Below are 13522 nucleotides of genomic sequence, written 5' to 3'. Positions count from 1 at the left end.
CCCTAAGATCGACTGTGGATATCGACTTGCGTCTAGGGGCCGTGGAGGTATGGGAAATCAAAAAGACACAGTGATACAGCTTGCACGTAAGAAGAGATCGCTGGGAGAAGTCTAACCGTTCGCTGAACGCTCGTGGTAGATTCTGCCTGACGAGCCCACCGCGCTGGCTTATATGCGGCGCCGCGCGAACTTCGCAAGCGAGAGCGCCGCCCGGCGCGCAGCCATCTCGCGGCCGCGCTCGGTAGCAGCGGGCCGCGCCAGGCGCGAGTGGAGACTTCGCGTGATTTTTGCACGAAAAAATGAGGATTTCAGCTTTAAATAGCTGCCATTTTGTTTTAAATTAAAATTTCGGAAAATTCTCTCCGCCAACCTAAAGATACATTAATATACTAACGAAATCTTTTTTGTTTTTTAATTTTAGTGAATCAGGTTCCGAATGGCAGCGCTCACCGCAAAACCAAATTTTTAAAAATGCTTCTTGGATGTCGGTTGTTATTTTATTATAAACGTAAATGTTTTTCTACCAAAAAATTACCAAATGTTCTTTAAATGTCGCTCTTTAAAGCACAAAAAGTTTTGTAAAAGTATAGGCTTCCTCTTCTTAAAAAAAATTTACAAATATTCACCTCTTGCAGCGATGCAGTCGTCATAAACTCGCAAAAAGGCCGCAATGCTAGCGCAATGCAGTCGCTGCCCGTCTATCTTTGCACACTTGCGTTAGCACAGTCGCGATGCAACAGCGATACAGTCGTGATGCAACAACGATACAAATGCGAATGTACATGGATGTACGTCTGCCCGACTTACACAAGGAATGAACTTTATTGAACTTAATAAACTGGAATTAACTGAATATAAATGTGTGATTCGCAAAATTATAACATATGTCAATTCGTCCCACTGTGCGCCGACGTCTTACCTTTCTTTTTTTTCTTGAATATACGTTTGTTGCCACCGTTTGACATACCAATAAAGTAGTAGGGCTAGGACAGTTGTAACGCAGGTCCTCTGAGGGGAGCGCGGAGGCGGAGGAGGAAGTGAGGGCGCGCGGGGGGAGCGGGGAGTGGGAGATTGGTTGCGGGCGCACGCGCCGCGGAGTGGGGGTAGCCGTAATCGTGGAGGGGATCCGTCCTGGCCAAGCCGCCGCGGAGACCTCTCCAGATCTGGCCCGCCGCTGGAAATTATACGGAGGGGGGAATGACCTCGAAAATCTTTTTTTAGACTCGATCGGCCCCGGGAAGTTTTTTCCCTCATCCCGGTAACAATCTAGCGAACCATTATGTAGCAAACAGACATATTTTTTTCAAACAAATATGCAGCCCGATTTAACAAACCACAACCTTTCTTTACTCTCGTCGGCGACATTCGCTAAAGTTTTTTTTATCAATGGAGCTGGACCGTCGATATGCGTTGGCGGCCAAGGGGATTATACTGTTCCAGACACCGACGATACTGTCGAACCTCAGAATCGGCTTTTATATGCTCGGGAAGTCTGTCCCACAACGGATCAATGTGTCTCCCAAACTCTTGCAGTAGAATAATCTTTGGTATATATTTCAGCTGCTAAGAGGATGTCTCGAATATCGCAATTAACCGACAGGACCGGAAGCATTTCGGATACTGAGCTGTTTTGCTTCGATGCGGGCCTATAAATAGAGCGCTCCATCGTTTCGATGTATCAAAATCATTTTCGTGGTTCGCAACGAGGATGCGATTCGTGCGACAACCTGTGACGATACGCGTGACAAATTTTGATGATAAATCGCAAATGATGTCCTCGAAAACGAGACGCAGACACGGTAGCATGCTACCAAACACTATACGCTGCCTCATTTGTGGCCCATCAAATTGTGGAAAGACCAACGTGCTGGTCAGCTTGTTGGAAAGTCCTCACGGCGTGTGCTTCGAGAACGTGTACGTGTATTCCAAGTCGTTGCAACAACCAAAATATAAGTATTTGGAGAATTTATTGACTCCGATAGATGAAATTGGCTACTTTACGCTTTCGACTAACAGTGACGTCATCCCACCGAGCGAATCATTTCCAAATTCCATTCTTATCTTTGATGACGTGGCATGTGACAAGCAAGATACGATAAAGGAATACTTTGCAATGGGGCACCACTCGAACGTTGACTGCTTCTATCTCTGTCAGACGTATGCAAAGATTTCCAAACATCTTATACGCGATAATGCGAATCTGTTGATTCTGTTTAAGCAGGATGGTACCAACTTGAAACATGTGTACAACGATCACGTAGACACCGACATGTCTTACGAGGATTTCAGTGCTTTGTGTCGTAATTGTTGGCAGCGGGAGTATGGTTTCGTGGTGACAAGGATAGCACGATGTCCAATTGACGTTATACAGGGTGTCCCACTAAGGAGTGGACAGCGCGATATCTCTTAAAGTATTGTCGATAAAAATATAAAAAAAATAGGGAATTGCATGGTTCGAGGGGGCCCATTTATTAGCGCGAACGAATTTTGTTTCCGATTATTATTTTAAAAGATACGATGGTCAAGTTCGGTTTTTCAAATGGAACTATTTTTTTTGAAGACCTGAGTTGATAGTGCGTTCCAAGACAAATTCAATAAGCTTTAATGTATACACTTTATTTCCACTGGTTTTTAAGATATTGCGCTTGCAAAATTACTGATTTTCACTGGAAGAAAACCCTCTGGAATAGGAAGGACCGGGGTCGGTCTTACTGGCGCTACGGGTGGCATTGCCTGTTGAAACTGATACCTACCTGCCAAAGGTCTACGACAGGGTTCGCAGGCCCAATAGCTGGACAATTCTTTTCCGTCAGAAATGCTACTTAGGTAGGTACATCTGCGGTATCCAGAAGCGCATCGTTACTTTTATTTCGCACTTGCTTCTACGCTCGGATGGCCGGTTCTTTTGGGAGGGATGCAAGTTGGATTGGTTAGGTTAGGAGGAGTGAAAGTTGCTAGACTAAATTTCAACCATAGGGAGCAGATTATATCAGAACCAATCCAACTTGCATCCCTCCCAAAAGAACCGGCCATCCGAGCGTAGAAGCAAGTGCGAAATAAAAGTAACGATACCTACCTAAGTAGCATTTCTGACGGAAAAGAATTGTCCAGCCTTTGGGCCTGCCATTTCTGGCGTAGACCTTTGGCAGGTAAGTATCCATTTCAACAGGCAGTGCCACCCGTGGCGTCAGTAAGACCGCCCCCGGTTTTTGCCATTTCAGAGGGGTTTCTTGCAGTGAAAATCAGTAAATTTGCAAGCGCAATATCTTAAAAACCAGTGGAAATAAAGTGTATACATTAAAGCTTATTGAATTTGTCTTGGAACGCACTATCAACTCAGGTCTTCAAAAAAAATAGTTCCATTTGAAAAACCGAACTTGACCATCGTATCTTTTAAAATAATAATCGGAAACAAAATTCGTTCGCGCTAATAAATGGGCCCCCTCGAACCATGCAATTCCCTATTTTTTTTATATTTTTATCGACAATACTTTAAGAGATATCGCGCTGTCCACTCCTTAGTGGGACACCCTGTAGAAAGGGATTTAACGAGTTTGCGATACCGTTAGATGGTCAATCATAGTCAACACGTCGGTGGGAAAGCAACGTCTGCAACACAATGATTGATATCGATAATCTGGAGATTAAAGATCGTGAGATGACTTTGAAGACTGGCAAGATGGAGGAAGACATCGCGTTGGAGAGATACTTTCAACCTATTGTCCACCCCCTAAAACATATTGTGGAAAATACCACAGCGGCAGAAGCTGACACATCACCGCTGATGAGCACAGACGTCGAAGGGAATGAAACATTAACGCCTAAAATAAAAATCCATCCGAAAGGGAACACATTGCGCAAGACAAAGAGGAAACCACACATGTCATCGGAAAAATCGCTCGTAACCTCTACACCAGTTCAATCGAAGCGGAAACGGCAGAATGTCGCATCAAACGATTCCTCGGTACCTTCGACACCAATAAATACATTTCCCGGTGTACAATCGCTTGCAACCAATAATGACGATGTTTTCGAATCTACTCCCGATGACTCGTTTGTAACATCTATTAGACAGCAACTCCAAACATCCGAGGAACAAGAAAAGATTCCCAACCCTTTTGGTCCACTGGGGCAAAAAGACATGAGTACAATCCTAAGTGGTGATAGGGATACAACAATGGACTATGTGTACGGCGTATACTTTAGCAATAGCGGAACAATGCTTGGGTAAGATACGGAGGAAGATCCGGCCTTTACGAACTGATTTTCAAAAGAAGTCCCGACGATACTATATACACCGATGCCGATAAACAAAAATACAAAAGTGTACTGCAGACGACGAATGTCCCCAGACGTGGTCATAACGCTCAAAATCCCATATTGGGTAACAAGGGATACAAGTATAAACATGTAATTGCAACACTACTCCCCCGTCCATCAATCAAGAAGGCGGGGAAAGGTCTGATGACACCGCAAGTCATGGTGGTAAACGATAACTAGATCGATTACGTGCACTGGGTCGATCCCAATCAGCTGGTGCATCGATTACGTTTGCTTAAAGCGTCCCGTCAGGCGGTAACAACTCGCATAACAATGAGATTCTATCGATTATCGAGGAACTCGCGTGAAGCAGGCCTCATTATAAACTAAACCGTGCGCCGATGATGTTCACTGTATGCGACGAGATGCCGATCAACAAATTTGGGTATCGTTCGAGAAGAGTGGAGCAGCTGGAATGAACTATTACAAACGGAACGGTTTGCTTCGAATTTACATGCGAGGTAACGCTCTTTGCGTGACTGGTGCCGACTTTGATGCAAAATCACGCAAAATACGACCCGTAGCGCAACGCACGGCCGACAGTGATGTCGTCAATAAACTAAACATGGAAAAGAGCATTAAATTTTTTAGAGAACAGCAGGAAGAATTAGAGAGGAAGCTGGTCGTGTTTCAGAGAAATATGCTGAAGCTGCAAAGCTCCTCAGTGGTGCTGGGCCGTCATGTAGCTGTTTTGTGTCGTTCTGCTTTTGCTCGCCTACGGTTCTTGTATCGTTCTCGTCGCATTCTGTCAACCCCCACCAAACCCTTGTTATGTCAGTCACCTTTCATTTCTCTTTTTGACTATGCCGCTGTCGTGTATGGTTCTTGTCTCTCTATTCATCTCTCGCCCATAGTCCAACGTATCCAAAATTCGTGTCTTCGTTATTCTTATACTGTCCGTAAATTTGACCATATCTCGCCATTTTTTATTTGATCTGGCTGGCTCAATATCACACAACGGTGGATCCTCCACCTGTGCCGCGTAGTTCATAAAGCACTGAAATTTGAGACACCCATTTATCTGAGGGCATTACTATGCAGCAATTCTTCTCGGTACACCATTAATGTACCGTCTACTAGGCGTGGTCGTGATCTGACAGTCCCATTTCATCGCACAGTTAAATTTACGGTATCCTTTTCCTATCTATCCTCCTTCTACTATAATCATCTTCCCTTGGAAATTCATTCTCTGGATAGACTCTATCTCCGCTTTTAAACGTGCCGTCCGTTCTTTTATTCTCTTCCACTTTCCTTAACTTTCCTTGTCGCTTTGTTTTCTGTCCCAATCTTCTGTTGATTCTCTAGCTTTATGTCTATTAGATAATGTATCGGGGTTAGGTTGCAAAACAGTAGGAATGCTGAACCTCGCCTATTCGTCACTTAATTATCCCAATGTAATTTTGTGACGAATAAAGACGAATTATTATTATTAGTATTATATCCAGTTTTAATTCTAACCACTTGTGGGATTGCGATCGAATTCTACTCCGCATCGATAATTTTGCATGCAAAACGGAACTGATTAGAGTGCTCTAGAGCTCCCGAGTGTGAACAAAATTTACATTGAATGTAAGGTCTACTCCGTACTTCGTCTGTGCGTATAGTCTAGTTGAAATATAGTATAGTAATCACGATAAACCAACAGAAGATCTTTCGTGCTAGTCGAAATTTCATACGCATCTTCCCCGCGTGGCAAGGAGGTGCTGGCTTTTTCACTGTTTGTGTGCGACAGTGTCCGAGAATCAAATGTGTATATAAAACGAACTCCGCGCTGAGTATGTTTCATAGTATACATTCGTGAAAATACACCCACGCCAATCCAAGTATTAAATACACAAATTTGTGGCAAAATGATACCCTTAAAAAATATTTGTAAAAAGAGGAGTTACTAGAGCTATACTGACGACAATATTATAAAAAGACAAACAATTTTTTTATTTCGACTTTTTTCTTTTTCAGTGTTCTTTTCCCGAAAAATAAAAAGATAAGATTTTTAATCTCTAATTTTGAGGGCTCTTTTTCACACCTTAAATACGAATTAGGAGAGCTACAAAAAAGACGTATCAAATGCTTCTCGACGTTCTACTTGTGTGCAAAGTATAATCAAAATCTGATCGTGCGGACTAATTATAAGTGATGTTTCTTATATTTGTCCTCGCCCGTAGTATACCTCTTAGCATTTTTTTTTTTATAGTACACAGACTTTACGAATCAGTTAAGATTCTCATTTTAGATTGAATCATCTATCGTAATAATGTTTTTTGTATCATAGTGAGTAACTCACTGTATACCTGCTTAAAATTTTGACATTTTTTATTAATGTGTAATATTTTTTGAATTTAGGCTATAATATTACATAATTTGATTGAAATTATAGTTTATTATCTCACCATAACAATGTGTTGCGATCCAGACGTTGGAGTATATTGGCATTGCACTTTTCCATCATGATTGTCATCTAATCGGACAGGAACATCCCTTCCGTGAGCATCTTGAATAGCGACCTCCAAAGCCGCCTGACCAGCTTTCCTTACATCAACTGTAAAATCTGCTGGCTTATTACTGGGAACAGACTGTGCTTGAACTCCTGGACCGTACACTTCAACCTGAAAATCGTATTTCATATCCTTATGATGTGAGCCCCAAAAATGATGTTGCATTCATTTATAGTTTAACAGAGCAGTCCGGACACCAGTTAAAGTCGGTGTATCGCTTACTTATCTCATCTATCGATGACTAGTATCTACGAAGCACACAAACCCTACCCCCTCAATGTGGGGAACTCTATTGGATGTATATGTCAAACGCCGAAATATGTGATAGACTGTGGGAGGGAGAGGCCAGGAGGTTAGGGGAACACCGACAATCTAAGGGGATCTATTTGCTTGCACCTGGTTTCGCACTTTGTTGTTGAAATATGTGCATGTCTCTAGTCTGCTCCGTTAAACTATAGCCCATTTATTGTCTGTTAGCTTTAACGGAGCCCTGTTTACATGTTTTCTTAAAAATTTACAAGTATTTACTTAGTAATGATTATTTACTAATGGAAAATTAATACAAAAAGTGAATCAATAACTGTTAGCATTGACAATATGTTCAGTTATAGGCATAAAATGGCAATTGTTCAACTGATTGAGTATGATTGCCCACAAAGAAACAATAATAATGTTTAAAAATACTGTGACAATTCATACAATGGTGTTATGAGTGGATGGTGCCTGTGAAGTAAATAAGACAAAAAGAGTGAAAGAAATGGTGCAAAAATTCGCTTCCAAAAAGTACTTATTTTCATGTGAAGTTCGTACTTAAACTCCGACAAAAATGGTCGTATCGATATTGTGACGAAGTGCCGTCACCGCCGCGAGACACCGCGGCAAAGAATTCGAAGTATGGTCCACGGAAAATTGCAGGCGAAAGTGCGTACCACCAGAACCTGGTTCACGCACCGGCCGCAGGACTGCCGCGCTCGCTGGCGAAAATGCGACGGTGCGTACATATAACAGCCCCGGAAATCCGAATAGATACCTCTCTGGCCGCTTATTTGCCAGATACCGTAGACCACAGACGGTCACCACTTTTGTCTGTAACCGAGGTCTGCCAATGTCGGTTTTAGCCACAACTGTGCTATTACAAGACTGTATTCAAAATAAACCAAGAGAAATCCCTGCCCTACGGCCAGAGACCACATTGCAACGGGCATCTAATTGTAATCCCTTGGAGGATGTCTCACAGTGGGACAAAACGTAGACATCTCTGGACATGTCTGTATCTTTGTTAAAAATCATCCTATTTCGACGAGGTTCAGCGTATCATAAAGGGAAATGATCATACTTTCCGACAGTGTATATAAAAATTGCAAAAAATATTGTTTGCACTCTCTAGCATTTGATCACATCAACAAAGTTTTGCAGTTTGGTACACTCCACTTTGAGGGCGGATTTCACGCCTGGACACCATTTCGATAAAAGTGACTCAAAGAGTCGAAAAGTAGAAAGTTCAAACTTTAAAATGGTTTTTGTTTCATGAACTTATGATGAATTTTGGCAAAGTTATGGGACTTAGAAAATTGAGCAAATTTTAAAATAGTTTTGTCCGGTTTTAGGTACAAATACCCCACTGCGTCGAGTAGAAGCGATTAGAAACTATTAATCAGGAGATTAACTATTATTTTCTGCATAAATGAATATGAGAAAGAAAGGTAAAACAGATAGTGAGACGAAACGTATAAATTGTTGGATATTCAAACTTCTCTTATGTGACATATCATATATTTATCAAAATTGGCATAAATAAAAAAAAAACACAAATGAAGATACTTTTCACAATCTCATAATGCCATCCGATTCTCTGATTTCAAATATTAAACCACACACTTGCAGACAAAAGATAAAGGAGATTATGTTCCACAAAGCACTTTTGTTATTAAAAAAAGAAGTCAATGAAGAAAATTTAGAAGGATGTGGTCTACCACTGGGTCACGTCCGTTTTGCAGATTTTGCGCAACACCTGAGTAAAAATGTTTGTGACAGAAAGATTACAGATTTGATGCAGGCTTTGTTATATTCGATGATAAAAGCAGACTGACAGCAGAAAGCCAACAGATTGTGCTGCCTTAACCTGCGAACAGATTGGCGGCAGGGTCTGCTGATACAATTCAATGGCAGAAATCGATCAGATTCTGTGCAAAGCGATCTGACGGCAGATAGGCAGCAAAAATCAAGCAGATTCTGCTGACAAAGCCTGCGTGCAGTTTGGCGACAGAAAGTAAGGAGACTCTGCTGATACAATTTAATGGCATTTTTAAATAATAGTAGTTTACGACGCCACCGCCAGGCGGCGACCGGGCGAGCGCTTCTCGCTTGCGAAATAGCACCGCAACGGGAATAAGTGGCCGAGGGCTCGATCATTCAGGGCTCTCGGGTACCGCTCGCATTTGCCGACATTTCACTGCGTAGTATATATTTGGTATAGCCGTCTCTAAGGGCGGTATTATCTATCAGTCGTTGCTTAAGACTAAGATCGTCGCAAGCATGCGGCATCCTCTACTAGTCTAGTAGATTAGTAAAGGATGCCGGATGCTTAAGTATTAATCAGTGATGCCAGAATGAGGACGGGTTTCCTCGAGAATTTCCCCCACCACGCACGTACACTACGCCGGAGCTGCGTGTCCGTGAGCTCGGCGCTTCGGACAACGTCGGGAAGACGAGAGAGAAAACGAATGTGTGTCTTTCTCTCTCGCTTTTGAAACGCTGTGATCCAAAGTGAGGTGCAAGCGACACGCGCCATGCGCGATCTTCTTGAGTGTCTCGAGGTACACTTTTCACGTTCTGACGTATGTACAATACTCTTGTAATGAAAAAAATTTGGAAAAAATTTGTTACGGAAATCTCGTTCTAAGACCTCCTGATCACGTTTTGACTATTTAGAAAAGAGCTTTTTTTTTTAAATATCTCATATATTTGTTAACCCGATTACGTTTAAACGGCAAAATGGATTTCAATGAAACTTTATAGTTTATCGGCAGTACATTCTCGCGCGTCAAGATTAATTAATTCTACTAATTCCGTTCGAACATCCAAAGTCTCGGGTGCGACATACCGAACAATAAACGACATCCATTTCTCATTGGTAGAGTCGGATGTCTCATCAATAAATACTGTAAATTTACAATTCTGTAACACATGACTAAGACGCTCTGTTTCCCGAGGACACAGAACTTTCGATATAATATTAGAACACTTTGTTCGACCACACGTCATATGTTCCAAAACATCAGGATCTTTCCCAACGTCTTGGAAGAATTTAAGAATCGCCTTTGCGGATTGATGCGAAATATTTTTGTCAGCAGCTAATGCAGCAAAACGAACTTCCGCGATTTTTTTTCGTTCATCAAATGACAAAGGCGATTCCTCGCATTGCGATCTGAAATCGTTCGATTTCCTCACATCCATTCCATTTTTTTCGCAGTTTTTGATGTGGCACTTAGAATCCGCGTGCCGTTGGATTTGCGACAGCCCGCAAGCAAATGATTTTTTACAAACCGAACAGAAACACGAAAAAGGATCATCGGCGACCTTATGTAACAGGGCTTGAAATCCTCAAGCCATTGAGGCATAAAATTCTTTCTCGAGACCTTAGCATGCATTCGCGGAATTTTTTTAGATAACAAATATTTATGTCTCGCTGATTCCGCATGCCTTTTAACGTTTGACGAGCCGCAAGAAAAAGTTTTCTCGCATGCAGAACAGTAGAAAAGGCTTTTATCATTAGGGACTTCGCGAATCCACGATCGGAATGTTGTGCCCAGGCAACGCCCAAGCACACGTGTCACGCGACATATTATACTTCATATTAACCATTATACTACTCCAGAACGTTCGAGACGTTCCTAAGCAAAATCAGTTGCGAGGCAAAGCGCGAAACTACAAAATCAGCGAAATTGCGAGCGTTGCAACGTGACCATGCACGGCAACGCGAAGCGACGGCACCACGCCCAATAGCGCAATAAAAACCGATTTGCCGCCGCAAATCGGGAGACTCTAGAACCGACTCTCGACCAGTTAACACGGTTAATTCCTACTTGTACACTCCGGTCTAGTTTAAGTGTTTTTGAATAAAGACTTAGTCTTTGGGTTTAATCACACTTGGTGTAGTTCATCCGGTGGATTCTCATCCTTTAATCACTCCCGAACCCACGATTACGCCAGATCCCGTACCAGCCTTGCGAGCCATCACGCAGGGCACAACAGGAACTTCTCATTCGTTTCCCACAACGACCGATAAATAGGAGTAGCCTTTTCACCTGTTTTCTCAAACGTTTCCATCGTAACCACGAAAAAAATGAAATGTGTAGGAAAAATATTATACACAAAGCAACAAGCAAATGCTACCGTATAGAAAAGGGGAGATATAGGGGGCTACTAACTACAGACTTCTAACCCGACAGACCCGAATTCACCAAAAACATGCAGAGCGAAACAAATAATACTCACCACCTGATCTCTATTTCTACTGAAATGACGGTTAAATGCGCGAAACGCAACTGCGCGACCCCCCAATAAACACATTGGCTCGTAAACAAAGTATACGCGACCACAGATCGCGAATCGCTTGGGTTCGCGCGGATCTGACCGTTAAATGTACCTACTTGACGAAAACCAGGCCCGAGCGAACCCTGGAAACGGGAAACGAAAAAAATAGATAGGAAATCGTAAACTAGTAAGAAAAAATCAGAAAGGAGAAAAATCGAAGAAAAGGCTAAAAGAAATAACAGCAAAGCAATGGTGACAGTACCGAACTGCCACAGATGCATTTACCAGTTACCATTCTCTCCTATTCTTGTACAATTCCTTTATACCAATTTGTACATTTTAGAGTACAACATGTATCGCGATGTTAGATTTGCATAACTAATTGTTTACATATCCCTCCCGATGGAAGAGACCACCACTTTCCCGTAGTTTCCATCGAGCGGTAGCGTGCACGCTGCGCGTAATTAATTTGTAAATAGTGCGTGATTCTTTGTCGCAACTTGATATAATTATCGAAAAATCTATCGAGAAATTTGATTACGTTAAGATTTTAGATTTTTAGATCATACTCTGAAAAAATATATTTTATCGAAGGTTGCTACAGCGTCCACGGTACTAGCCAAGAGTGGATTCTAATTTTAACAAAGTTCACCAATGTACAGTATCAAAATACCTATTCATCTTTTAATAAAAAAATTCGTTTTTAGGTTTGAAAAATAGAAATAGTTCAAATAAAATGTACGGAAATGTAAAATGAAAACAAGAAATTATGAATGTACATTTTTCTTTGTTAAAGAAGTTACAGAAGAATTTTTATTAACTCTTTTTATGTAGAATTTAGATCGTATATCTGAAAAATCGAAGAACCATAACGGGTAATTATCATTTTTCGCGATATAATCGGATCAAGAATATTAAGACAAGAATGTAAAAATTAAATATAAAGTTTCATTAAAATCCATTTTGCCGTTTAAACGTAATCGGGTTAACAAATATAAGAGATATTTAAAAAAAAGCTCTTTTCTAAATAGTCAAAACGTGATCAGGAGGTCTTAAAACGAGATTTCCGTAACAAATTTTTTCCAAATTTTTTTCATTACAAAAGTATTGTACATACGTCAGAACGTGAAAAGTGTACCTCGAGACACTCAAGAAGATCGCGCATGGCGCGTGTCGCTTGCACCTCACTTTGGATCACAGCGTTTCAAGAGCGAGAGAGAAAGACACACATTCGTTTTCTCTCTCGTCTTCCCGACGTTGTCCGAAGCGCCGAGCTCACGGACACGCAGCTCCGGCGTAGTGTACGTGCGTGGTGGGGGAAATTCTCGAGGAAACCCGTCCTCATTCTGGCATCACTGGTCTTAGTCTTAAGCAACAACTGATGATATACCGCCCTAAGATGACTGAATGGAATAGTTATCATTAATTCTTTTATATTTGTCTTTAAAAGTTTAAATAATTATTTTGAGCCTCCCTGGCATTCAATTGACTGAACAACCTGCTAAGTAAAATATTAAAAATGTTATAATACCCGTCTAAATACATGGTTTTCCAACTTCTCTTTCTTCCATAAAATCTAGTAAGAACCAGATCTTTCAAGTCGATCTTATAAAAACGTGTTCAATATTAATATACGCTTAAGACTTTCAGACTGTTTTTAAATCTATACTATTATATAAAATTGCCTACTATGTCCGCAATAAACTATGGTTTTGCGGTCAAATCCTGACATCAGGATCTGCTTGATTTCTACCGCCAATCTGCGATGGGTTTTTGTCAGCAAGATCTGATCGAAATCTGATATCAATCTGCGGCCAGATCCTGATGTCAGGCTCTGACCACAAAACCATAGTTAAATGCGGATATAGTAGGTCCCGAATCTGACGTCAAGATCTTCTCGAATCTGCTGTCAATCTGCTGGCATACTGCGGTCAGTTTGTTTACTGGGTAGATACGGAGAGTGTAGACAAGCCTTTCAAAGGATCTACATAAGGTAAATGTCCCAATACCTGGACATTTAAGGTACGGGGGAAACGCGATTGAAAATTTTGCAGTTATACAAGTCGATTTATATAAAAACAATTTTGCAATTACATGGGGCACTGCGTGTACTTTATCATTTAAAAAAACCAACATGTTATTGAATTGAATAATTTTGTAAAATATTGAAA

At 41.3% G+C, this 13522-nt stretch overlaps 1 protein-coding gene and 1 long non-coding RNA gene across 5 annotated transcripts in view; one reads left to right on the top strand and one right to left on the bottom strand.

Annotated features, from left to right (window-relative positions):
* LOC143369378 (filamin-A-like) overlaps window positions 1–13522 on the bottom strand; it is a 446998-nt gene that overhangs the window by 232391 nt on the left and 201085 nt on the right. For all 4 annotated transcript variants that reach the window (XM_076813239.1, XM_076813240.1, XM_076813241.1 and 1 more), the window contains one exon: window positions 6711–6926. In XM_076813239.1, the coding sequence (XP_076669354.1) occupies window positions 6711–6926 (216 nt within the window). The remainder of the gene's footprint in view (window positions 1–6710; window positions 6927–13522) is intronic.
* The window catches only part of LOC143369405 (uncharacterized), a 263714-nt gene that overhangs the window by 187499 nt on the left and 62693 nt on the right, over window positions 1–13522 (top strand). The window lies entirely within an intron of this gene.

The sequence above is a fragment of the Andrena cerasifolii genome, chromosome 5, assembly GCF_050908995.1.
Source record: "Andrena cerasifolii isolate SP2316 chromosome 5, iyAndCera1_principal, whole genome shotgun sequence".
Taxonomy (NCBI): Eukaryota; Metazoa; Arthropoda; class Insecta; order Hymenoptera; family Andrenidae; genus Andrena; species Andrena cerasifolii.
Note: the sequence above shows the minus strand (reverse complement) of the source record. Positions and strands in the feature narration are given on the sequence as shown.